Source organism: Amphibalanus amphitrite, unplaced genomic scaffold (genome assembly GCF_019059575.1).
Source record: "Amphibalanus amphitrite isolate SeventyFive unplaced genomic scaffold, NRLGWU_Aamphi_draft 000613F_arrow, whole genome shotgun sequence".
Classification (NCBI taxonomy): domain Eukaryota; kingdom Metazoa; phylum Arthropoda; class Thecostraca; order Balanomorpha; family Balanidae; genus Amphibalanus; species Amphibalanus amphitrite.
In genome coordinates, this window is record NW_024882107.1 from 389051 (window position 1) to 416623 (window position 27573).

Sequence of the window (27573 nt, forward strand, 5' to 3'; positions counted from 1 at the left end):
TTTGTTTACTTTTTGGGATCTCCTCTGTTACTAGCGACTTTATTTGGCAGCAATAATTTGGCAGCCTTAAAGTGCGGCAAACGTTGCGCGCAAAGCAGCGTATACCGCCACGTGTTAACGATGGTTTTAGTCTAAGATTTAAAAATCGTTAGATCTCCGCTGACGTCACAAATTCTAAGGGGGCATTCCAATGCATTAGCCCCTTAGAATCCGAAAACTGCAAGTTTGAAATTCCATATCTTCGAATTAAAGCATTTTTCGATGTTGTGAGTGCCCAAACCGGTATTTGCAGGCCATGGCCACCAATTTGGCTATCTCAACTCAAAACTAATGTTAAGGTGGGAGGGTCCCTTTAACCTTCGCCCCAGGGGGGGGGGGCATATGTTACCACCCTGTCGCGTTTTTTGCGTGTGAATAAAAAACCGCGGCGCGTAGCGCCGGCGCGCCGCTTTGGGTAGCTTTTGGTACATCAATTTTAGACAATGTGTGAAATTTTTGACTCCAGGTCATGTCAGGTCAGGTCACCAGGTCAAGTTAACTGACCAAGCCTTAAAAAAAAGTTTGCAATCATGTCCAGCCTGCAGTGTTTGTCAGAAAGGTTTTAAACTTGGTGGATTGCATGATGTTATGGGCGCATACAATTTGTATATCTCGGATTTTTTATATCCGTGACCTAAGGTCAGGTTACTGGCGTGACCTATCCATTACAAGTCAATGGAGAAAAATGAAAATGCCTCTAGATCCGTGTGTCCGCATAGGAACAGTCTAAATATTTCAGAATCACAATGATTTGGACCACCCGTGATGACCAAGGTGCCATTTTTTGCTGATAGCCTCTAGAAAGGTCATCCGAGGTCATTTGAGGCTACAAACAGATTTTTGCCAATAACTCGCGATTGGAAAGAGATAGAACGCTGGGGATGGTCTCATTGTGTTTGTCTTGTTGAGACGCATCGACTGATATGCAACATGACCTTTTCCGGTCAGGTCATGACCTTGACCTGAGATCAAATTTTCAAATTTACCTTTTAAGGTCAAATTATAGTTCATTCGACGCGTCTTGGCGAGAGGAACACGATTCTGGCAATATAAATGTCGTGGCTTTTTGAAGTCGAAAGTTATTGTCGAAAACACTTTTCGTAAAAACAGCTATTTTTGGAGTTTTTACCCTCTGGAGGCTAAACCGTTGACCTAAGGTCAATTTTGATAATAACCTTATCAAAAGAAGAGTTCAAAACCTATCGATTGCTTTTCCATGCGTTTTTCTAGCTACCATAGTTCCTGAGATAACGGCATGTTTTCTGAAAAATATAATGACCATTGGCAAATTTTGAATTTTGATGGCCTCTGGTGACCCCAATATTGCTCTAAGATGAAAAATGACTGAAATACTTTCAAACGTACGCATTAAGAGCTATCGACTGCTTTTTACCGCGTCTTTCTGGCCCTCTTAGTTTTTGAGTTAGAGGTGGGTGGTAACATATGCCCCCCCCCCCCCCACTAGGGCGAAGTTGGCTGAGACCGCCACTGGGGCGCGGGTTAAATTGAGCTTTCTTTGCATTTGTAAGAAAACGACAACCCTGATTATATTGACTTCAGGCTTCATAGCCTTTACACTAACAGAATTAAAGAACAATAAAAAAAAATAGTTATAGCATCGTTTCCTATTATGAAAATCATGGCGGACCGTGATAAAGCATACCTGTGTATGTAAGTACATCAGACCTCGGTAAGTAAGACGAACTCGGTAAACGCCTCACTTTGCGACTCGCGACGACAGAGTTGATCTACATATTCGTGGTTTATGATATGCGATATACCTACAAAACAATAAAAGTACCTCAGTTACTATGTAATCTTTGTTGCATATTTCTTATGTTATCCAGCTACATGGACAAGCTCGTTCGAAACCCAATCTGTTTCTTTGTCAATACACATTGCCATGGGTGTCGATTTGTATACTTTTGGGGGTGCTGCAGCACCCCCAATGCTCAAATGAGCACCCCCAATGGTTTTCCGGGCACCCCCAAATGTTCCAGTCAGCACCCCCAATTATTTTGTCCCTCAATAACTCCCACTAACTCTGCTTGAGGAAAATAATTGGTTCCGCAGTCTTTCACTACTAAAAATAAAACAATTACGCAATTTACAATGCATGAAATAAAAATGTAAGGAAAAGAAAAGTTAGTCTTAAGAAGAAGGGCGAAAAAAGACGTTAAGTTGCAGACTGCAGAGACACTGGTGTGGGTCCGTCGTAGGTACACGAGTGTCTGACCCTTAGAGCTGATAGCGCGTATCCTTTACAAGCCGGCAGGGGGCTCCAGATACCGGCGACGGGCCCTCAGAGGCCGGCAAAGGGCCATCACATGCCGGTGGTACCTTCAGAAACCCTGTGGGTCGTCTTTAGAGACCGGCACGGACTCAGACGCCGATGGGGCCCTCAGAGTCGCCGGTGTGGGGCCTTCAAATGTCACCGGTGGGTGGCTGTCATATGTGCACTTGTGGGCAGGGATGCGGAGCCGTGGAAATTTCAGACGGCTCCGGCTCCGGCTCCGGAGAAAAAATCGGCTCCAGCTCCGGCTCCGGCTCCGGGTGAAATGTCAATACGGCTCCGGCTCCGGCTCCGGCTCCTACTCAGTACATTCCCTATGCGATTAATTAAATACGGGTGGAAGAAAAAAGGCGATTGGATTGGCACACGTTGTTTCTGTATTTGCATAACAAGGATATTTGGAATACCACATGTTTTACTGCTTTGTACTGTCAAACCGAGTTAGGTCAATATTTTTTTCCTCGGAGCCGGAGTCGCCCCTTTTCTGATGGCTCCGGCTCCGGCTCCGGCTCTGGGCTGTGTTGTTTCACGGCTCCGGCTCCGGCTCCGGCTCCGGGCAAAATATACCGGCTCCGGCGGCTCCGGCTCCGGCTCCGGCTCCGCATCCCTGCTTGTGGGGCCTTCAGAAGCGACGGTGTTGGGCCCTCAGAGCCGCCGATATAGGGCCTTAAGAGGCACTAGTGCGGGGCCCTCAGATATGGCAATGTATGGCCCTCGGAGGCGCCGGTGTAGGTGCTCCACAGTTGCCGGTGATGGCCCTCACAGGCGCCGTTGTGGGGGCTCTCAGAGACACTGGTTTAGGGCCATCACAGGCGCGCGTGTGGCCCTCAGAACTGCTGTTACGGAACGGACCCTTCATAGGCCGACAAGAAGATATCAAGAGGTCACCGGTGCCTTCAGGAGCCTTGTGGGGTTCTCAGAGACCGGACATGGTGCTCTCAGACGCCGCTGTGACCCTCCGAGTCACCTGTGTGGGACCGTCAGGGTCGCTGGTAACTGACGAGGGTATCGCCGTCAGATCCGGGGTTTGGGTCGATACGGCTCTATTCCGACTAGCCAGTATATGCCGTAGCGCTCCCGGGTTGTTATGGTTCCGAACCGCCAAGTCTGGCTCAAGTCAGACTCCATGCCATGGCTCAAGTCCGGCTCCCTACGACCAGGTCCGGCTGCACCTCATAGCTGCTCTGGCTTACTGTTGCTGAAGTACGGTGGAGGTACGGCACGGCTGATGCGGCATAAGTCCGGCTGTGATGCGGGCGAGCTCCGGTATCGTGTGTCAGCGTAGAGCCCCAGACCTTGCCCGTACTTTAGCCGGAGCAAATGCCGGAGCTAGCCAGAGTAAGACCAGCTACGGCCAGGACCAAATTTGCTGGCTGGGAATAGGCCGGTTAAGACCCCCATAGTCCGACATGTGGCCCTCCGAAGCCGGTAAGGGGCCCTCAGAGGCCGCCAAATGGCCCTCAGAGACTGGCTTGGGGCCCTTGTGGAGATCTTAGTGTTGGTACTTGTGGGCCCATGAGGGGTTTTTACGGGCCCCGTGGATCCCTTCTGTCCAAATATGGCCAGCATTGACCCTTAGCGGCCAATTGGCGCCTCAGGGCCCCTCAGGCCCGAATAACCCGAGGGGACCCTGAGGCCCGAACCTGATGGGGGGGGGGGGCACGTGCCTCACGGCCCACCTGGCTACGCCACTGGGGAAAATCGTAAACCCGTAAATATCCAAATGCGATCACCTGTCATTTTTCATCGATATTGGGATCGTCTGATTACCGCCAGAGCCTCGTAGCTACCGTTGCCTCCGCGCAATGTCCGCCCCTGCGGACCGCAGCGGCTGCTGCACCGGTGCTAATCACCGTCATTGGTTTCTGTCACCAATTACAGAGGTGTCGGGGCTGCTGCCATGCTGCCGGCAAATATATTTTTTTCGGAAAGATGTTTATGTAATCAGGTAGCCAAGTACTAGGACGAGCAGAATGATTTTCAAGAAGAACGTTCTGCCCTTGGGAAATGTTAGTATATAGAAATCCCGGTATTATCAGTACCTTATGGGGATAACCAGCCCCGCCTTGTACGGTTGTGCCGCATGGCAAAGCTGCAATCTGTCACCCGGTGCAGGGGTTGAGCACCCCCAACCATTTTGAAAAATCGACACCCCTGCACATTGCAAAGCAATGCAGGCATGACGAACCCATTCGTAACGCGGTAAAAATAGGGAAGACCGTTCTTTTTTGTAGGCTTGCACGTAGTTATGCATATTGTATAAGCAAAGCCTAATACAAAAAGGTGCCTATAGAGACCTTATGTGTTTGCCTAATGTATGTTAGCCATGTGTAGTGTGTAGGCATTCGCAGGCCTGCTCCGGCGCTGTATTGTAGGTGATTCCCGGTGCGTTTTCGGCGTCCGTCCATTCCGTGTATGTCACCGCTACACCGGTAAAATGACGTCACTTTATGGCCTCTTCTGCACGGCGCCGCGCCGCCCGCAAACGTGACCATTCGCGGAGAGATCGTCGACGCACGACGGCGACAGTATCGTTCCAGCTAATCGTGAGACAAAGCTCCGTGTCCGTAGTCATTCATGCATGCAATCGGCTGCACTCTTCTTTCGAAGTTTAATTCATAAGCCGCGCATATTCGCTGCAAAAGGCTTACGTCGAGAGTTTGTGACGTAGGCATTATGGTGGGAACGGTATAATAAAAAAAAAATCTCTGGGCCCTGTTTCACCGGTGATAGCAGCACGCCGATTTTACGACTTGTCAAATTGGGTTTCCATGGAGACATCAACAGGCCCATTGCTCCAACACTACCACAAGTGTGACGTCAGCTCGCGCAATTTGATAGCAGCGTGGTAGCAGCAGCCCGTGAAACACCGCCCTGGTAGGTCGAGGATGTGCATATCGTGAGTCATTCAATGTACGGGACACATTGTCGCATTTGCGCCTATGACACAAATTATATTACATCGGCCAAATTCTACTCCTGAAGGTCCGTCACTTTTATCTAAACGTGGTCAAGTCACCGTTTTATCTGTGTCGTTTAATCTCATAATAGGCTCGAAACAGCTGCTGCGTACTCTTGTCGCCTGTGTCCTCTTACCCGCCCTTACCCCCAACATTCCAACATTCGCTTAAAACGCTTCTAATATGATCATATTTTTCTACGGCCTGAAATTGCAGCGAAGTTAAATATTTTTTGGATTTTGGACACATTCGCATGATTTGCGCTGCCATACACTTGTGCACAGTACCTTACATGAGAGAAAACGAGAGCGTCGATTATTTTCGGAAACAATGCTTGACATTAGGTATACCTAACGATGAGGATGCCGATGCACTTTTTAACAATCGATCGATGTGACAATTTTAAGACAGTGACGGGTCGATAACAACTCCTAGGTTTTTCACTGTTTGCGAACATCTCAGCGTTTCGCCCATAAATTCAACTGATGGAGAGTCAACCTGCCGAAGCTGTCGACTGTCTCCAAAGAGAATCAGCAACTTAGTAGAAGTATGGGAAAAATCGCACGATAACGCAAGGTGTTGACCGTGATAAATCCCACGATACAGTTATCCGTAGTTATCTGATACAGGAACATCAACTATTTGTTGAAATAAGAAAGGCCCGTGCCCTGGTGGGGGAGGGGCGTTATTGTTTACCCCCCCCCCCCGCCCCTCCATTTTTCTCGTAATTATCTCTAAAACTACTGCACTGATCGTCGCGACACTTTCAGTATCTTCACTTACGTCAATTTTACACTTTATGTCCAAAAACTGTTCCAGAATCTATGAAAGGCTGGGCGCAAATGACGTCAAAGTGACGTCATGTTCGGCCATTTTCGACCCAAAAAAGTTTTTTTTCGAGAAGAGCTGTCATGCCTACAGTTTTGAAGGTAAATAACAAATTCAAATTAAAAAAATGAACAGGGCTACAAAACTGTTATCTCGGATTTTTCGAATTTCTTTATTTTTACGCCAAAAATAAAAAAAAAATGTTTATATGAAACCCTTAAAATACCAGAAATTTTCAAAATTTCGAGTCAAAACGGAATACATGTCATAGAATCATAAGTCTGCTATCGGCATGCCGAATTTGAGCTCGGTTACTGTTTTTTTGCGAAATTTTGGCAAAAGAACTGCTCAAAATTGATGACGTTTAATATTGAAACTCAATTTCTAGCCATTGTAGACCACGTAGAATAAAACCTTGGATTCCCCGTGATGAGCTGCATCGAATAGCTATCCTTTTTTAATGCAAAAATATCAACTTTTAAATTTCACAGTTTTTGACCTGACATTGACCTGACCTCCACCACAACGTAGGTAACCTCAACCGTCCCTGATGGTCTTACCAACACCATTGAGTCGGAAATGAGAAATTGATCATAAAACATGCATCACACGGCCCTAGTAAAGTTGCATTCATGTGTTGACCCTTGTTGGCCTTCCCTCTTTGACCTGACCTGGTATCAGTGACCTCTTTTATTAACTACTAGGCAACCAACAACAACTCTTTTAGGTACTAAGCAAAAATATCTACTATAGGCAACCGACGCTCTATCGATGATTTTCGATAAAATGCATTTTACTCGATGTTATAACGCATTTCCTAGAAGGTCTGTGGACTGTGAAACATTTTAGCTTGAGCCTGACCTGTGACGTCATCGGTGACCCCGACGTAAATGAAATTGGATTTTCTGTTTAAAGTTTTTACATGGCTATGGAACATCGTTCGGTTTTTTTTTTTTAATCCGTCCAGTAGTTTCGGAGATACGAGGGGGTAAGAAGTAGTCCCCCTGGTCGTGTTGTAATTATAATCTACCATGGGGCGCGGGTTAATTACCTAGTTTAGTTGAAACACTTAAGTAGCTTCACGACAGAGAGGTCAGAACTAACAAGAAGCAACAAACTTTCAACTTTTATTTTTTATTGGTATATTGTAGCATGTCATTGGCCCCTAGGTATTACCATGTTTTAAAGTCCAGTGGCTTCCGCATGCGATAAGATGAGCGATAAACGATAAACGATAATTATCGCTGTTAAGTAAATCGGTTATCGTTATCGTTTATCGCTAAATTTTCAAAATTATCGCTCATCCACTTATCGCAGGTTACAAAAATTATGAACGATACACGATAAAATGTAAAACGGGATGATGGAAAAATGGAAGACGATCGGCAGTGTATGCCGCACGACAGTATGTACTGTGTGCGCAACCTGTTGCCATCTGCTAAGTGTAGCTATAGATCTGCAAATAAACTAAGTACGCTTATTTAAGCTGTATTTCTTATTGCTTTTGTTATCGCTGTTAAAAAATAATTATCGTTATCGTTGTATCGTTAATCTTTTCGTTATCGCTGTTAAAAACAATTATCGTTATCGTTTTATCGTTTATCGTTTCGTTATCGCTGTTAAAAACAAATACCGTTATCGTTTTATCGTTTTATCGCTATCGTTGTTAATTTTTTGAAAATTCTTATCGTTTATCGTTTATCGTTATCGCAAACCTTACTTATCGTTTTATCGTTATCGCAGGTCCGAAAATTAGTTATCGCGGAAAGCACTGTGTTTTACATACATACGAAGCACTGCTGCAACGACTAATGAATCGCCACACTACAGCGACTGGAAGCTGATTGGAATATGACTTCCTTCCATCCATTGTCTTTGGTGCCATGAAAAGAAAGCTTTCCTCAAAAGCCAGTTCTAGTGTTGGGGGGGGGGGGGGGGTTGGAGCCGATCCCCGGCTACGGGTCGTATGACCTATACGACCGATACACAGGTGCAGCACACCCTTAACAACACTTCAGCGCCACCTGGCAGTTATCCCGCGCCCCACTGGGGGGGGCTATTTATAGCCCCCCCTCCCGTTTTTCTGCAATAACTTCCAAACCGATTGACGTATCAACGCCAAACTTTCAGTACCTTTGGCTGCATCAATTTGACACCTTGTGTCAAAATTTGAACTTCGTACCTACCATAGGTTGGCCGGAAATGACGTCAGAGTGACGTCATGTTCGGTCGATTTCGACGCAAAACATTGAACCACGGCAAATGCTCCCAAGAGCTCAGTTTTTAAGCTAGAGCCAATTTCTTTGCATGAGAGGACTCAGAATAGACTGCGCTATCAAACTGCTATCTCGGATTTTCGAAATTTTGAAAATTTGGAAAATTTTATGTAATAAAATTCAAAATTTATATTTTTACATTTTTTTCAAAAACTTTTTGACTTTTCGAAAAAACCGGAATATATGTGATAGAACGCATTATTATGACTAACTCTAGCAAGTTTTAGCTAAATATCTTCAAAAATGGCCAAGTTATACGCATTATTGCAAAAAATTAACAATTATTAATTTTTTAAATCAATTTTTCAGCACGAATTTGACATCGTACGCCAATATAAATAGCACCATCGTGTTCCTGAGCTCAAACTGCATCCAGTAGACACCTTTTTTGTTGAAAAATTTTAACTTCAAAATTTGACCTTTTTTGACCTGAAAGTGACCTGACCTAAGCGAAATTTGACTCAAAATGACCTCGAATGACACAGACGACATCAAATTCGAAATGTTTGGCCTAAATGGACCATAAAACATGTGTCACGTGACCGACGCATGATATAATATTTTCGTGACCTGTGATGACCTGACCTTGACCTGAAAATCAAAGTACAAGTTTGGTACCCTCAGAGTATCTAGAGCATCTGTTCACGAGTGTGTGAACCAAAAATGAGCCTGCTCTGACTTGTAAGACGGCGGCCAGAGCCCAAAACGTGAAGAAGCCAAAATGCTAATAATTTTTACTTTGACCTGACCTGTGACGTCATCAGTGACCTCGACGTCAATGAAATTAGGTTTCGCTCGACAGTTTTTCCGGGGCTATCAGACGCCGTTTGAATTTTGACGATCGGCCCAGTAGTTTCGGAGTTAGGAGGGGGGGCTATGAATAGCCCCCCCCCCCAGTAGGGCGTGTTATACGCAGACCCCAGTGGGGCGCGGGTTATATACAGGTGTCGCTGCCAACGTCACGCCAGCGTCATTTTCAGCCGCATGAGTTCAGGGTTGACGTGGGTTCGTGGTGGAAGCTGCCAGAATATCCCCTAGCTGAACTTTGATAAATTTGAATCGGAAGATTGAAAAGGGAATACTCAGAAAAGGTAAGTTGGTCTGTCGGGCGCCTCATCCCTCTGATATTTGCTAAAACTATTAGCATTTCTTTCGACTGCTTACTGTCCTGCTGGCTGGAGGTGAAAAGATGAGAGTTAGATTAGGAGGAGCTATAATCTAAAAAACATAATAAAAAATTATCGAGCTGGGCCTTTCGAGACGAAATAATGCCATTCCGTGATGGACATATACCTAATTGTAATGTATTGCATACGGTACATTTTATTAGGAGGCATGTCAGCGGTTCAACACGGACTAGTGAGCATTGCCTACCCTGTATGATTGCAGATTGGCGATTGCAGATAGCTCTGGAGTCTGGAGCCTGGGCTACACCTTTTACGTATTACGGCATCGTAAGCATGTGCCTTCTGGGTATCCATGCCTCAACGCTAAAACGCCTTCGCTGATGCCGTTCGCTCGTCTTCCAGTTTTATTTGATAGGTACAGGAAACACAATACGGCATCATCGTATAACGATTCATATAACGACATTATTGAATACCATACATCCTCTGTATATATGTTCAGGCGTACTCAGTACGACTAGCATTTGTCTTTCTGTCACGGATCGCCCGCCGAGGATCGGGAGACACTCGATTCCGTGAGCTAAGCGAGCCGTAACGGAGCGAAACGCATAACGGAAGCCTACAGCCTTGGAGGAGGACCACCTACATAGAGATCAACGCCTCTGTCGGGTCGTCGTGAAGGTACCCGTGTAGCTCAAACCAGCGCGTGTCCCGAGTCGAGCTATCGGTGTCGACAGGGGAGTTTCAGCGATATGTCTCTAAACGCGATTGGCTATATTTCTTATAAACGGAGAAATAGAGAACGGCGTCATCACTCCACCAGTGAATGTATGACGACACGACGACGTAACTGGCAAGGATTGGCTGCGGGAGTACAGTGCTCGTCACTCATGGGGCCGCGACGGACCGGTCAGGCGGTGGTCAACACACCAGCGTCTCCAGCTAGATGGTCCACACTTGCACTTTCTCGGCCACTACACACCAGTTGGCGTGATCGTAGTAGGACGAGATGATGTGCAGGTTGTCCACGTACTTGCTGATGAGTCTGTCGAGCTCACCCTCGCGGAAGACATGATAATAGCGGTGGTGACCGAAGGTGCCGCCCTGATCGGGTCGCGGAGAGCCCTCAGAAGACGCCTCCTGGCTGTCCGCCTCCTCCGGGCTTCCCTCAGAGGCCGCCGCTGCCGCTGCCGCCGCCGCCACCTCCGCGGCCGCTGCGTCCGCCTCCGCCTGGTCGAAGATGCGTCTGGCGGTGGTTGCGCTGTCGGCGGCGGGCCGGCCGGCCGGGCTCTCGGCCCCGCTCGGCTCGGTCAGACTGGTGGCGCCCTCTGAGGTGGACCGGCTCGACCCCCAGCTGTGACTGTGGCCGGCCCGAGAGCCGTCCGACGTCCACAGGCTGGACGCTGAGCTGAGGGTGGAGGTCAGCGACCCCCGCCCGGTCGCCAGGCTCGGCGCGCGAAGTCCGTCCGACACACTCGAACCGGAGCTCCACGGCGAGGAGGGAGAGGCGCGGGCGGTGGCCAGGCTCGGTGCTCGCCGTCCCACCGATCCCGCGGAGCTCGAGCTGAGACTGGAGGCGCGCGCGGCGGCCAGCGCCGGCGGTCGGCTCGTCTCCGCCTCCGACATTGAGGAGGCTGAGCCGAGGCTGGAGACCGGTCTCCGCCGCACTGCTGCCGTCTCTGCCTCCTCGGCGACTCGCTCCAGCGGCGGAGCGTCCAGGCGAGCCAGTGTCACCTTCCGGCGGCAGCGGGCGCTGCTCACAGCCGCCGGCTGCTCCGGATCGCAACGAGCGGTACCGCTGCCACCCGACTCTCCGCTGCACTCCTCCGAGCGTACCGCCGCACCAAACACACCACCCTTAGCAACATCGTCAATCTCTGCGGCGTCACTGTTCCCCTGGACAGCCGTCACCGCCGCCCTCCCCGGGTCCTCCCCAACCGTATCGGGGCCAACACTCGATTCAGCACGCGGCGCCGACTCGTCGATCACAGAGGACAAAGCGGTCGGCCCGCTCCCGGCGCGCAGCGCGTCTCTCGGCTCGGGGCCGCCGGATAATGTGACCGGAGGTCGACCCGTCGTCGAAGGCGGGCCCGACGGGACGCGGTCGACACTAACAAGCTCGTTAGGCGAAGCCGAGCGGAATTCAGAGCCGACCGACCCGGCGGAGGCGGCGGCTGCGGTGCCGGCGGCCGCGCGGTCGGCTGGTTCCAGGATCTCTGCGCTGGAGGTCTTGGAGCCCAGGGGAGGTCGTGTGTCTGAAAATGGACAACAATTGTGAATGGAGTGTGCTCCCAATCAGCAAACAAAATTAGCTACTTGCTGTTCTAGAGCGCTTGGTTACAGTTCAGGTCTATCACTTTAATTGACAGAAAATAGCTACGTGGTAGAACCTATAAAATACCTTATTAGATCTTAGATTAAATTCGTCATGATGTTCGAATTTATAACATTTATTTTAAGTCGTTCCTAACAAAAATCATAGGGAGTCGTCCATGATCCAAATCAGTCAATCTAACTGTTTCTTTTAGTGACGGTGTCGGGTGGTCCGCTCACCTGCATTTGTGTCAGTAGGACGTCGCTCCTGCGAAGCAAGTGGACAGAGAGACGAGTTTGGTACCAGCTTTACGTCCTGCACCTCCATCACGGTAAGATCACGGTCCAGCTCTGGCAGCTTCTCTTCACTGCTACCGCCTCCAAGCTCTTTCAACCTCCCGCATCGCTCCGAGAGGCCCAGTTTTTCTGCACTCCCCTGACGTTCCGAGTTCTCCAGTTTCACTGTCCTCACAGACTGCTCCGAGAGTCTCAGTTTCTCTGCACTCCCCGGCTGTTCCTCCGCGGCCAAATATGCGCCAATCTCAGTATCCTGACTTTTCTTGGACGTGCCGCCCTCCTCCGCTTCCCTCTGCTCCTGCTGCTGAAGCTCGATGTCGCGGTCGAGGTCGAGCAGCTCCTGCGAGCTCGGCCAGTCGGCCAGCTGACTGAGCACGCTGCACGCGCTGCTGTCGCTGCTGCTGCCGCACGAGCTCTCCGAGTCCAGGTCATCGGTCTCCGGGTGGAACACCTCAAACGTGAGGAAGGCGGGCGCGGCGCGACCGGCCGCCCGCAGGCCCTGAACGCCCGGCCGGCGCACCACCTCCAGACCGCCGCTCGGTTGCAGGGCCAGCGCCGAGACAGGGGCAGCCGTGACGAGCTCCACTCGCGCCGCGCCTGACGAACGTGAGGGGGCCACCGAGCTCACACAGCGCCGGTCAAGAAGCGCGCCGGCCGCAGCAGCTGCATCCAGCTTCACCTGCACGTTGTTGTTGACGCTGTCAGCTGGAGGCGGCGCAGAACTCTTCCGAAAGCTGTTGTTGGTCGCTAGAGCAGTCATCTCACAGGAAGGACAGGCCGACAGGCGGGGTGGGCAGTCGGCAGTGTCAGGAGGCCCGGGGTTGTCACGGACGGGATCTTTGGAGGGCTTCGACTCTTCGGCAGGACTAGGGACGGTGGTGGGTCGTGGTGGCAGCGGGGGAGGGATTGGCGCAGGGCTTGGAGTTGACAGCGACATCGGAGTTGGAGGGGGAGACTCGGACGCACTTGGAGCAGGAACCGGCTTCGAACGTGGAGGGATTGCTGGAGGGGAAGTCGTGGTCTGTTTCTGAGACGGAGTTTGGCTTTGAGTGGTTGCCGGAGTTATACTGGGAGTGGAGTCTCCGCCATTCGGTAATGTTTTGCCCGGGGGTGGTGCCAGCAGCGGAAACCTGCCGACCAAAGGCAGCTGTGGTCCCAACTTCGGCCGCGTTTTCAGCATGTTGAGTCTGGCCAGAGCACCGGGTGCGCGAGTGGGTGAAGATGGCCCGGATGTTAGGGACCGGGGTGACCGTGGTGAAGAGCTGCCGGACGACTCGCTGGACACAGAGCAGCTGCGTGGCTTCACGCCATTCTCGGTCACAGCGTTGGTGGCCGTCTCACGCTTAGGTACAAATATCACCGACACACAACTGTCCTCAGAGTCCAGGCTGGTGTCACTCTGGAAGCTGTTCTCCTTGGAACTGTCAGAGCTCTCTTCTTTGGAGGTGCGCCGCTCGCGGGAGGCGAACCGGTACATGGCGCGTCGCTCGATCCGGGAGCCGGTCGCCGGAGTCACCGGCTTGGCGGAGAGATCGGCTGGAGGCGCGTTGGACCGGTCTGGGTTGGCAGCCGGTCCCTGCATCTGCACCGGCACCGGTGGCATTGGAGGAGGGTCTGGGACGCGGCAGGTTTCTGACGAGGACTGGGAAGACTCGGGACATTCTGCGTCAGTCTGTGGATCAGGCTCATCAACGGCAGGGTCAGTATGTTCTGCATGCGCTGTCCCGCCATCTGTCCAGTTGCGCACCATCTTGACAAAACCATTTTTGAGCGAGGACGTGGGTGGCTCGTTCTCAGCAATCTTTTCCAAACTCTCGCTTAGCTTTCCCAGACTGTCTCTGATGATTTTTAGCCGTTTGTAGCTTGCCAAGAAGCCATCTTGGGGCATCGTTTCGGCATTCTCCAGCTTCCCGTACAGGTAGCTATCATTCAGACTGCGCTGTTTGACAATCTCCGACTGAAGTTTCTCTCGCTCTAGTAACCGGTCCGAGTGGATTAGGTTCTCGTTCAGGGAGCTCTGCTTTCCAGTGAGACGACCTATCCTGGTGTCCACCGCGTTCGCCTCTGCCTCCGACAGACGCCGGACGGCCTCCTCACAGCGCTGCTGACGCACCAGTGCCGGTTTCTGCCGTGTCCTCGTCTCGTCGCCTGCTTCTCTGGCCTCGTCGGTCACCTCTCGTGCCTCGTCCATCGCCTCGCGTGTCTCAGGGACAGTACTGAGCGCGGCTCGTAGCAGCTCGCAAGAACGCACTCGGGCGTCCAGCACACTGTCGCTCTTGGACTTAGCGGTGACCACGTCACTGGGAGGAGGTCTGTCTCGCGGTAACGTCAGCGACTGGGTGGAGAACGTCACTGACTTGCGATTGGCGGATCTGGCCGGTGTCTGTCTCCGCTGCGTCGAGTCCAGGCCAACAGAGTCGAACGGACAGCTGCGGGGACGGTCGGTCGGCAACGAAGTCCTACCAGCTTCTCCACGGCGCTCCTCGGTACCATCCGGTCTCTTAGCGCCGCGGAGCGCAGCCAGCAAGCTCCACACGTCCCCGACACTGTGCGATTTGAAGGTTGCCAGCTGCCCGGCGACCGGCACACCACGGTTGGCGATAGTCGACTCTTCCAGGGCGCTGACGTCGTCGTCCAACCGAATCTCGATCAGCTGGTCGTCGTCTTCGGCAGGTTTGGCGTCTGCCTTGGAGTCGGGCTTGGCGTCGGAGGTCTCTGGCCAAGGGGAGAAGGAGCGTGGTCGACCAGCACCGATCTCTCCGCGCCGTGCCAGCTTCTGTGAAACACCACACAATAGGACGTCAGGCGGTATATTTGGAAAGCGAGGCAGAACATTTGGTATGTGTGAGACAGCATGTTAGCGTATCAGAAGTCCACTTTCAGAGGAAAACATTATTCAGTAATAATGACTGTAATCAAGATAAGTCGAATAGCAGTCTCTCGGACTATTCGGGGGAGAGCCGTGAAGAGCCCAAGTTTGCTCCACAGTCCACTGTCTACACTCACCTGGAGTGCGCGCCTGACGAAACTGTAGCAGGACTCGCTGGGTGACGAGAGGTCTGACGAGCTCTGTGACGAGCTGGGCAGCTTTGGGTCGATGGCTCGCACCCGCCGAGGTCGCCGCGTGGCCCGACGGCTCAGGAACCTGGCAACAAACAAGGTCCGGTTCTTCGATCATCAGTGGGATGGGACGCTTTTCCGCCAGTCGCAGTCTCAGGCAGGCACTGGCGCAGTTATGTGGTGTAGGGTAGCGTTAATTGTCATCCACTGGCGATGAAAAGGAAGCACGTTTAATTGATCAGACCACCGATGCAGCAGTGGGTTTTATTGTGTTTATATGTTATGAATGAGTGGAGTCTTGGAGTAGGTACGTCGGGAAAGGCGGTTCTGGAAGTTCCGTTGGAAAACATGTCCTTCTGAGCACTCCTGAAGTTGTTTAAATGAATGCAGTTGGTGATCCAATTACGCTGATAGAGCGGTGAAAACATCTACGCTCCGAGTGGACACTTCAACTTGGAGTAGGGACAGAAGAGCTTAGCGGAGGAGTTCGGTACTCCGTAGTTACGTACAGTCATAATTAATTGACGCATAAGCATTTCGACTCTCATCGTGTGAAAAGTTCGAGACCAGAAATGATGAACTGTGCCGGAAGCTCTTCAATTAAATCACTCTGTCAGTAATGGCAAAAGTTTCGTTGATCGACCGGTATGAATAGATAAAGCTGCAGACCGAACTGCCGACGTCGGCGACTTTCCTTCACCTTAGCTCACGAACTCCTGCTTCATAACACGTTAGTCCGTTGCACTAATCGACCTATGACGTAAAAGTACTCACTTGGCAAAAGTACCACCTGAGATGTCTTGATGCTTACAAGTCGTAAACATACACAAGCGGAAACTGAGCACTTGAGTACCTAATGCAAGGTGAAACAAGTGTACTGAGGTACGAGTGCGTAAGCACGCAAAGCATTCCTCTAGCACGCACAATGTGCATGCATAATGGAAATATTTGCTCGTGCTATTTCGGACACATAGTATACCTAAACTACGCATCCCTTGCATACAACTGGATCTGGACCTAATCCCGTTCGTGCTCCCGGCTCCCTATTAGTCCTTGTGAGGGAGACATGGCCGGGTGGTTGTAAGTTTTCGTGTCAGAGTGTCTGTGTGCTCGTTTGTCCGTGCGTCCCTGTGTCTGTGTGTGTGTCTGTGTCTGTGTCTGTGTCTGTGTCAATCTCCATGTGTCCGTGTCCGCGTGTTCGTATATCCGTGCTTACATTATATGTCCGTCTGTCCGTTTGTCCGTGCCCGTGTCAGTTTGTTCGTGTCAGTATTTCGTTTCCGTTTCTCCGTATCCGTTTGTCTTGAATCCCGTGTCCGTTTGTCTGTATCTGTTTGTCCGCTCCCGTGTCCATTTGTCCATGACCGTGACCGTTTGTCCGTGTCCGTGTCCGTTCGCCTCTCGCCAAGCCAGCGCCCGGCGCGGCCGGCCGGCAGCGGGGCTGAACTCCTTTCTCTTTCCGAGCTCCCGCTATTGGCCGTCGCTGGCGGCCGTTTTCGAGCGTCGTAAGTCGAACGGATGGGAAGCATTTATTTCACTGAAACCTCCCTCCAGTTGGGCGATCGCTTCGCTCCCGTCTTTAGCGGGAATATACCTTAACTTACAAGGTTCTTTACAGCATTCATTTGCCACTAAATTCGCCGGTAAACTTTGGGTTCAAGCGATGGGCACGGCATCACAGGCGGCAAGGCACTGCTGTTATCAAGACGACTATCGATCCTCTCTGGTGAGTCTAGCTGAGATGAAGTTAAAAAAAATAAAAATGAGACGTGAAGATCACGTTAGTGGATAGGTATAGTCACCTATGAATAAGTGATAAAGTATATAGGCTACCGATGTGACATGACGAAAATCGCCATCTGTTACAGGCGATTCGCCTAGCCATCATTATTCGCCTAGCAGGAACACTATATTTGGATCTTTTATTGATTCCATCGTCCTGAGTCCCTGACGCATCGATTTTTTATGATGATGTGCTATATTCCACAATCCATTATTCCTTTAACCATCTCTAATATATGCCGTTTTAAAAGTCTTTAAGTATGTTTTAAACGGTTTTTATCCGTTACCGTCGGGGCTGACGCAAACTATCCTGTAACCTGTTGGGATAAAACTTGTCATAAAACTAGTTATTGGACGAATACTGGTTTTTATGACTTTGAGAAATTTAGCAACATTGACTTTGGCTCGATGATTGAATAAATGTCTTAGGTCCGGTGACCCGAAAGCTCGCTGAGCGATACGTTATTTCATTGCGCAGCATCGCTGTCCGACGCTACGTCCACCTTTGGCCCATCAGCACGAACCTATGAAATTAACTCCGACTTCGTCTGCAAATAAGTAAGGACACGGATCTACGGTGCAGTGGAAGGAGGTTGAGCTAGTGAAGCAAATGGAGAACAGCATTTTGTCATTCTAATAGCCCGGCTATTTTTGTCCTGCTCGCGTCAGCCATTATTCGCCAAAACTCTTAGTAATTCTCCATAGGCAAATATTATAAATGGCAGGGCTACCGAAATAGCTAGCTCCAGCACAGCTGGGACGTTCATTTATTCACTTTAAAGGAGTATCCCGACCAGGATTAGGATTTTCTCCCCCACCGCTCAGTGTAGGTAATCGCTTTGCCGTGAAGCTTTTAACCTTGTGCTTTGATTCCTTCCAACGGAACGGAAGAACGGAACGGAAGAATAAATCCTATTGATCTCAATGATTGGTAATTGCAAAAGTTTTGCTGATTTCATGATTTACAGTTCACAGTCATCTGCAAGTGAGGAAAGGTTTTTCGTCAAGGGCACAGGTCTAACAGTGGATTATACAGGAAAAGAGCTCCGTATGTTGTGGTTACGCCAAAAACATTCCATGAGCATGACAAATCGACAAACCAACAAATACACTAATCAAACAGTTTCATGATCTTTGTCCTTACCTTTCTCCCTGGAAAGGAACAACATGCATAAATCAACATGTTCAATTTATACGAAATGAATGAATCAATAAAACGAACATAAAAGAACGAACCGTCGAAGTTTGCAATGCAGTTTAAAATCTTACACCAATATGATCATGTTTCAGGCAACCAAAGGCGAACGGATCTGCGCATGTGAGCCTCAGAGAACCGATCAAATTCCCCCACAGCGGGTGGGAAAAGGTCGACTCTTGGCTTTCCTGGAAGACCAAGTCGAGCTGGAGTCCCTGCAGACGGGCCGACTACCCCGACGTTTGGTGAGGTCGGGTGATCTCTTCACTCTCCTCGATGACCTAGTCGAGTCTGAGTCACAGGTCGACTCTCGACTCACCTGGACTCACCTTGTCGAGTCCGAGTCGCAGACTGACTCTCGACTCACCTGGACTCACCTGGTCAAGTCTGAGTCACATACCGACTCTTGGCTCACCTGGACTCACCTGTCGAGTCTGAGTCGCAGGCCGATTCTCGACTCACCTGGACTTACCTGGTCGAGTCCGAGTCACGGGCCGACTCTCGACTCACCTGGAGGACCTAGTCGAGTCCGAGTCGCTGTTCTGCGTGAAGGCGTTGTAGGCCAGCAGGTCTTCCTCGGAAGCCGTGGAGGTCACGTCGGGCTCGGCGGCGGCTGATGTCTGGTCGGAGCTGCTCTGTGACTGCGACTGATCCCACGGCACCAACACGTCCTGAGACTCGAACTGCCGGAACGGGTTAGCAACGTCAAGTCAACAGAGCGACTCATGGAACTGAACATACATCTGACTAGGCTTAACAATGGGAGGCTGATGCTGCTCCTGCAAACGTTGAGGCGGGCTCTTGAATGGAAATAGATGAATGGATATAGTTGGGTAACCGAAGGTTTGTTGTCAATAGTTAAAACACTATTCTTTAGAATTGTGTTTTTCTATTGAAAAACAAATCTGAGTTCCCTGACAATTTGGCAAAAGCTGCCTGAGATCAGTACAACTTGATGCTCTTGAAAACGGCTGGTCCAAATATTCTGATTTTTTCAGGATTTCTAGTGGGCCAGGTGATCTATAGACCTGCTGATATATTGATCGTTTGTCGGACACCATCAATGAGAACGCAAGATGCCAAAAACATTCACTTCCCTCTTATTGGCTGTGGTCTCCAAATGCCCACCTTCCTGGCTCGCTGCTCCATGGCCCAGACTGTGACGATGAGGCGGCCGCCGATACGCAGCACTCTGGCCAGCTCCCGCAGGGCGCGCACCCGCCTCTCGGTGGTGGCCAGGTGGTGGATGACGGCTACAGAGACGGCCGCGTCCACCGACTCGTCGCGGAACGGCAGACTAAGCGCGTCACACACCACCACCTAGGGGGAAGGAGTGTTACACAGCGTCATATAACGTCACATTGCGTCACACAGCGTCATATAACGTCACATTGCGTCACACACTACCACATGGGGAGCATTAGGTAATTTCACACAGCGTCATACAGCGTCACATGACGTTACACGCCGTCACGCTGGGTCACACGGCGTCACACGCCGAGGAATTCAGCCCTACCGCTCGTTGGGAGACGAGCAGGACATAGACTGTCCCGCAATGCACATGTGTACGACGGCGCAGCCTACCCACCGTCCGTATTTTGGATCAGCCGAGATGAGTCTAAATTTGAGAAGATTCAATTCTTCAAGCATTTTTTTAATGGACCATCATTTTTTTCGATACTGGTGGATAGATTATGATCTTTTCGATTTCGTATCGTATTATAATACTTTGGGAAGACATTCGACAGGTTATTGATCGTAATAGAGTAACGCCACTACTTCAGCCAGCTTGGTTTTGGAAAGCGGTCCACCTGATCCCTGCTGAATTCCGACTAGTGATTTATGTCAGCATGGCTCGCGTGGCATCCCTAAATTGTCTCCTCTCTCGCCATCGGGTAAGGACGTGATCACTCGAACAATCACTTGTCGTCGTAGAGAGTGACCGTTTAATTTAAGTTCGCATCTAATAAAATGAAAGCCGACCTTCGTCTGATTTAATTTAGATTAGACAGACAGACAGACAGACAGACAGACAGACAGACAGACAGACAGACAGACAGGCAGACAGACAGACAGACAGACAGACAGACAGACAGACAGACAGACAGACAGACAGACAGACAGACAGACAGACAGACAGACAGACAGACAGACAGACAGACAGACAGACAGACAGACAGAGAGACATACCTGCTGCCTTGTCCTCTGGGCCGCCGCCGCCGCCAGCCTCTCGCAGTGATCTCCTCCGATGAAGAACGCATCGGCGTTTAGAGTCAGGTACTTGCCATCCCCACAGCCTGAGGGCACAAAAGGGTGTTACGTCTTACCTCAAGTGTATTAGAGCATCAGCAGTCATTTTAGAGCTTAGTACATACTAAATGTTGTCCAGAAAAGTTACCACGAGCGTCGAATACCTATGAAAGAAGGGGTAAACAATCATGCTTTTCTGCGATTGATAAGTCAGAGCGTGATGCATACATATCAGCCATTGTATGCCCATAGCATTGCGCGAGACGTGCTATGAGAGCCTGCAGGTCGCATGGGTAACTGTTGCATTCAGGTGGTAGAGCGTTTGAATAATTCAACGTCTTCAATTGAAAAGCGCTCTGAAATAAAACGACGTTAAATTCCGAATCCCTCGGCAGCCGTTTGATGTGAGCCGGAGGAGAGCACTTGAAGAGCAGTCATGCATGCTGCACTTGTCTGGCCATATCCGATTGCTCTCACTGCCCACCTACCTACCCTAAAAATAGCCATAGGAGGGTGATATTCAGGGACGCGCGCTATCCTTCTTCACGCCGCGCCGGTACAGCTGCACTGATTAATTCCGTTGCTGCGCATACAAATGTCGGCCGCAAGCAGCGAGCTTTACGAATGTGATCAGAATGAGCATATTTCACGGATTTGCTACGATTCATTTTTAATCATAAATTTTTATTCTTTCCAGGCACGGGGAAGGCCCGTGATAGTGCACTTATGTCCAATGGCTTTTCGGTGTGCTATTTATTTATAATTCACCTGGTCCAAAGTTCAGTAATTATCTATTTTCATTGTAGAATGCGTCGGTTATTGAAGATGAGATTGTTTTTCAATGATGCTTTGCTAAATCATTGCATTATTTCACACAACTAGGGCTTGTTATTATGTGCATAAGCGAATTCAAGACTTAATTAACCCTCGCACGACCAGGCCATTTCTCATAACACGAACGACCAGGGGGGGGGTTGTTACGACCCCCCCCTGGCGTTTCGAAACGGAAGGTCGTAGAGCTTAGCGGTAAAAACCAACGGATTGCTCTCAACGAGATCTCGCGATTGGTGGTATATTTTTTGGTCCTAGGTCAACATTTGACCTACTTATGACCGGTCAAAGGTCAAATTTTCGGAAAAATCTAACTTTTTCAGATTTCCGCGCCGATTGCGGCAAAACGGTAAGAGATATCGACTTGAAACCTTCACTAACGTGATCCTTGATCAATTCTGTATCGTTTGGTGTGTATTTCGATGTCATAACTTTAAAAATGATGCGTTGGGAGCATCGGAAGTCTGCAAGGTCATTTGTCCATTGGGTCACGTCAGGCGTGTGACGTCACTGACCTGACCCTGACCCAAAATGAACTACAAGAAACAACCGACGATGCCTGAAATGGATAGCAAATTCGAATTCAGGGCATCAAAATACCCCGAAATGGCATACAAGTGCAAGAAGTCATTACAGGTCAACCGAGGTCAATGACCTTACCTTGACCTTTAGTGACCTTCAAAATGTCAACGGACATTGTGCCAATGTCAAATCAGCCAGTTGTGATTCTATAAAACAATCCATTAGTGCGTCAGGTCAGTCGGCATTTATACCAATGTGAAGCAATCTCCAATTTAGCGTAAATCTGGCCGGAGGTTGTTCCCTTTATGACGTCATAACTCCGTGACCTGACATGACCTTGACAAAAAAATTACCAAAAGTTGCGCAAAGGATACCCCAAAGGGTACTGAAAATTTGAGCAGGCTATCTGAAACGGTTCGGCGTGTAGCTAAGAAAAACCTCGGGGGGGGGGGGTTGATACAACCCCCCCCCCAGGCGTTCTAGGGTTAATATTTATCGGAAGCGATCAGAAATTACTTCCTTTGGAGTTACAAGTTACTGTAATGAAAGGAAGTTAATTAGAAGTAAATGTCAGCTAGATAGCAGTAATTGAGATACGCAGCTAACTATGGCCTATTGCTTTGGAATATTGCCAGCATGATGCAAACACAGCCTCGAATTATCACACTTAACTAATATGACTATCGTTCATGCCTAACACACTGATACACCGTTCTCAATTACAATGATCTCTGGACTTATTTTCAGACAAACCCATCTTTTAGCACATACTCAGTTAGCAGTGCTGGTAAGTGCAAATGATAAAAGATGACATCCCATGTTAACCCGCGCGGGGCTGGGGGGGTAAATTTTACCCCCCCCCCCCCCTCGCGAATTTTTGCGATATCTCAAAAAACGGCGGCGCGCAGCGCCGCCAAACTTTCAGTACCTTTTCTTACATCAATGTGACACGTTCCCTGAAAATTTGAGCGAAATCCGTCGGAAAATTTTTGAGAAATTGACGTTTTAGTGACGTCATGTTCGCCATTTTCGCCTCAAAAACGGCAAAAGTTCAAACGCCGCTAACATCTTCATTTTTAAAGGAATCAAGACGTAACAAAAAAGGTTATACGTAATTTTACTTTGTCTATCAAATGGCTGTCTCGGTTTTTTGAAAATTTTGGATTTTGGCCTAAATTTTTTCAAAAAACTGATTTTTTTGGGAAAATCATTATAAAATCCAAAACTTTGAGTCTATCGAAAAAACCGGAATATATGTCAGAGAAATGGTCTATGTGCACCTACATACCAAATTTTAGAAGAATCGGTTCAAAAATGTGGGAGTTATTCAAAATTTTATGACGTCACGACAAACAAATTTTTTGAAAAATGACTTTTTTGGAAGTTCTAGACCTCGTACGGAAACAAAAATAGCACCATTCGATTCGCCGTGAAAAACTGCATCAGATAGACACCTTTTTAGGCCTTAACAACCAACTTCAAAATTTGACCTCACTTGACCTGACCTTGACCTGACCTCGACCTGAAATTCAGCCAGAGGTGGTCCATATCACTTATTGAGTGTGCCTATTGAATTCTATGAGTAAAATGACCCATAAAACATGTGTCGCACATGCCCTTTTCTATATTTTGTTTTTTTGGTGACCTGACCTGACCTGACCTGACCTTGACCTTGACCTCTGAATGATATTGTATGCAACGAATATTGTCTTGGTAGCCTAAGAACACGTTTTGGGCGATCAGTCTCAGTCCATGACTCCATTCTTCGGCAACTACGGTGCAAGGCCGATACTGTAGAAACTTGCAATTTGTACCCTTGACCTGACCTTGACCTTGACCTCAAACTTTAAATTAAGTACATGTTCTTAGTAGTTCGTGATGAGAGCTTTCGATTGGCGTTTGAATTTTCCAAATCGGACCATTAATTCGGGAGATAACAGGGGGGTAAAATTTACCCCCCCCCCCCCAGCCCCGCGCGTTCGGCTGGAGACCCCAGCCCCGCGCGGGTTAATTATAATGATCACGTATGTATATGGTCACTGGCGGATCCAGGCTTGCGTTTTGGGGGGGGGGGCCAACTCATGCAGGAGCCAAACCTAGGGTACCCCCAAATCCTGTTTTCTCATCGGATTTAGGCCACTTATTTTTCGTCACAGCCCTAACACTATGAATTTTTTTTAACTAAAAAGAAAAATATATAAATGGTAGCCCACCCGACCCATGCCTTTATATTACTTTGTAAACACTTACCATTGTTTTTATCGACCAGTTAAAGGGACCCTCCCACCTTAAAGGGACCCTCCCACCTTAACATTAGTTTTGAGTTGAGATAGCCAAATTGGTGGCCATGGCCTGAAAATACCGGTTTGGGTATTCACAACATCGAAAAATGCTTTAATTCGGAGATATGGAATTTCAAACTTGCAGTTTTCGGATTCTAAGGGGCTAATGCATTGGTATGCCCCCTTAGAATTTGTGACGTCAGCGGAGATCTAACGATTTTTAAATCTTTTACTAAAACGTTTGGCAGCACGCGGTGGTATATGCTGCTTTGCGCGCAACAAATGCCGCACTTTCAAATAAAGTCGCTAGGAACAGCGGAGATCCCAAAAAGTAAACAAAAGTAAAAGTCCAATATCTTGAAAACCGGTGAATATTTTTCGATGAAATTTGGTAGATATTCATTTTTGCTCTTTCTGAACCGAGCGACATCACTTTCATGCCAATTCATTAACTTTTTTGAAGGTGGGAGGGTCCCTTTAACATTAGATTTGAGCTGAGATAGCCAAAATGGGGTCCCTGGCTCACAATTACCGGTTTCGGCACGCACTCACAACATCGAGAAATGCCTTAAATCGGAAATATTGAATTTCAAAATTGCAGCATTTTGATTCAGAGGGGCTAATGCTTTTGGATACCCCTCTGAATGTGTGACGTCAGCGGAGATCTAATGATTTTTTAATATTTTACTAAAACGTTTGGTAGCATGCGGTGGTATAGGCTGCTTTGCGCGCAACAAATGCCGCACTTTCAAATAAAGTCGCTAGGAACAGCAGCGGATATCCCAAAAAGTAAACAAAAATAAAAGTCTAATCTCTTGAAAACCGGTGAATATTTTTCGATAAAATTTGGTAGATATTCGTTGTCGCCCTTTCTGAACCTAGCGACATCACTTTCATGCCAATTCATTAACTTTTTTGAAGGTGGGAGGGTCTCTTTAACCCGCTTCGAGTCAGTGCTTGGGTCCCTTTGCGGGCCGGAGGTGGTAAAACAGCCCTGTCTAACTCGGCTCCTGGGCCACGCCCTGATTGAACTATGTTTCATTATCGTTTGGGGGAGGGGGAAAACGGGCCACTTTAGGCCTCTGGGAAGGGGGCATGGCCCTAAATGCCCCCTCCCTGGATCCGCCAGTGTAAGAAGAGACCATTGGAGCTGCAGTTGGGTACCTCAGACATCAGGGTACGCCCTCAGATGTATGTATAGGACTCGCATGGAGACCTCTTATGCTATAGTGTACTGAAAGGACCCAAAGGAGCCTGTCTATATGGGCTCCCGGAGATAGACGTGGGCCTTCAGGAGCCCGCCAGAGCCCCAATGAGGGATAAGTGAGGGATACCAAGTGCCTGCAATTGCATATTGCATAAGCCATAACGCCTTTACAAATCAATATATTATGCATCAGTGGCAGATCCAAGGGGGGCCACATGGGTCATGACCCCCTTGGTGCCCGGGGGCACCACAGGCCTGTCAGGGGCACCACCGGCCTAGTAGGGGCACCACCAGCCCGCCAGGGGCACCACAGGCCTAGCAAGGGCACCACGGGCCTGTGAGGGGCCCCACAGGCTTGACAGGGGCACCCCAGGTCTGTCAGGGACACCAGAGACCTGCCAGGGGCGCCGCCGGCCTCGCAGGGGCACCATGGGCCTGTCAGGGACACCAGAGGCCTAGCAGGGGTACCACAGGCCTTACAGGGGCACCACCGGCCTTGCAGGGGCACCTTGGGCCTGTCAGGGGCACCACAGTCCTGTCAGGGCCCAGGGGCACCAGCGGCCTAGCAGGGGCACCACAGGCCTGCCAGGGGCACCACCGGTCTAGCAGGGGCACCATGGGCCTGTCAGGGGCCCCACCGGCCTCGCAGGGGGCACCACCGGCCTCGCAGGCATTACGACATCACGCAGGGGCACCTTGGGCCTGTCGGGGGCATCACGGGCCTGTTGGGGGCACTTTAGGCTTGTCAGGGGCACCACAGTCCTGTCAGGTCCCAGGGGCATCAGCAGCCTAGCAGGAGCACCCTAGGCCCGCCAGAGGTACAGCCCACCGCTAAAGTAATGTAGGGTTTTACCAAACTCAACGGTTGGCTTTGACTGGCGATTGTTTAATGCGAAGTGATTGAAAAGAAGATGTCAATAGCTAAAGTTGCAGCTGCAAGGGTGACGATACATATAAGCTACATTCAAAGTTTCATTGTAGTCTGGCTAATCGTTCCTAAGCTTCAGAAGCAGAACATACCCATGACTGAAACCCCACATTACTTCTGCTGTGGACTGTACCACAGGCCTGCCAGGGTCCAGGGGCACCACAGGCCTAGCAAGGGCACCACGGGCCTGTCAGGGGCACCTCAGGCTCCCGTGCCCCCCCCCCCCCTCCCCCCCCCAGATCCGCCAGTGATGCCACACCACGCGAAACACCGCCAACTACCAGCTGCCGCGCCATAAACACGTGCCAACAACAGTCTTTTTTTGAAGGTCGACTCCGCTCGCGCAACTTTTGACTGACCCTCACTGCTACTATATTGCTTCCATATTATGCTGTGGAAAGCTTTACTTCACCAAGTGGCTAAAAACCTCCATCAAGGTATATTTTCTTAGCAATTTTTCTGGCGTTTTGGGGGGGGCCAAACAGGCCACTTTAGGCCTTTGGGGGGGGGGGGGGCCATGGCCCCCGTGGCCCCCCCCCCCCTGGATCCGTCAGTGTATATGGTGTGAATAATACAAAAGCAGAGCTTTAGACACCAGCGGTTAGTGTGCAGGCATTTTCATATACTGGCCGGCATGATTCTTGTACGAATAATGAACATGCCCTCAAATTAGCCTACACACAGCTGAGATAAAACGACAGGGTCTAAGGATGTTCGGAAAGTTCAGCGATATAATGCCCCCCCCCCCCAAACAAAAAGAAAAGGACGCAGTACGATAATCTCATTCTCTGGGCCAACGCCTTGGCCTGGCAGCGCAATTAGACATCTCGTGAGCGATGGTAAACAACTGAAGGAGCCGGCTCAGAAACCAATTCCGGCTCGTCTTTGCACCCGCTGCGCTTAGCGTTCTGATCGAGCTGGCCCACTTTGGCACGCGCCGCGTCTCAGGGGGCTATTATGCGTCTGAGAGGCGCTGATCTACCGCTCGGCTAACGCTGCTCCCTGGGGGCTGAGCTGATCATCATCAACAGGAACGGGCCGAGCTCCTGCTGCGCCGGCCGGAGGCGTAGGAGCTTGAGATGATCGTCAACACGAGAGACTGGGTTAAGGCTGAAACAGACTCTTTCCGCGTTCAGGAAATCGCATGCGAGAGCCTATTCAAATGCATTGTAATTCTTCTCGCATCAATCGCTTGAGTGCGTGGGATTGATGCGAGCGTGCTTCCATGTATTTGAATAGGCTCTCGCATGCGATTTTCTGACTGCGGAAAGAGTCTGTTTCAGGCTTTAGACTCTGCATGCGGCTGAGAGGCTTGTGCTCGACTAAAAAAAAAAATTGCCGACTCGACTCATCATTCAACTTCAGAAAGCCCTGACTCAACTC

The 27573-nt window shown here is 49.6% G+C and overlaps 1 protein-coding gene across 1 annotated transcript; it reads right to left on the bottom strand.

Annotated features, from left to right (window-relative positions):
* Nucleotides 1-9900: 9900 nt before the first annotated feature.
* On the bottom strand, nucleotides 9901-20467 carry LOC122363281 (mucin-5AC-like; the record flags this gene model as incomplete). Its single annotated transcript, XM_043332362.1, has 6 exons — nucleotides 9901-11778; nucleotides 12077-14909; nucleotides 15140-15278; nucleotides 18681-18853; nucleotides 19299-19490; nucleotides 20361-20467. Coding segments are annotated over 6 exons (4757 nt in total), but the record flags the coding sequence as incomplete, so codon positions are not given.
* Nucleotides 20468-27573: the final 7106 nt, after the last annotated feature.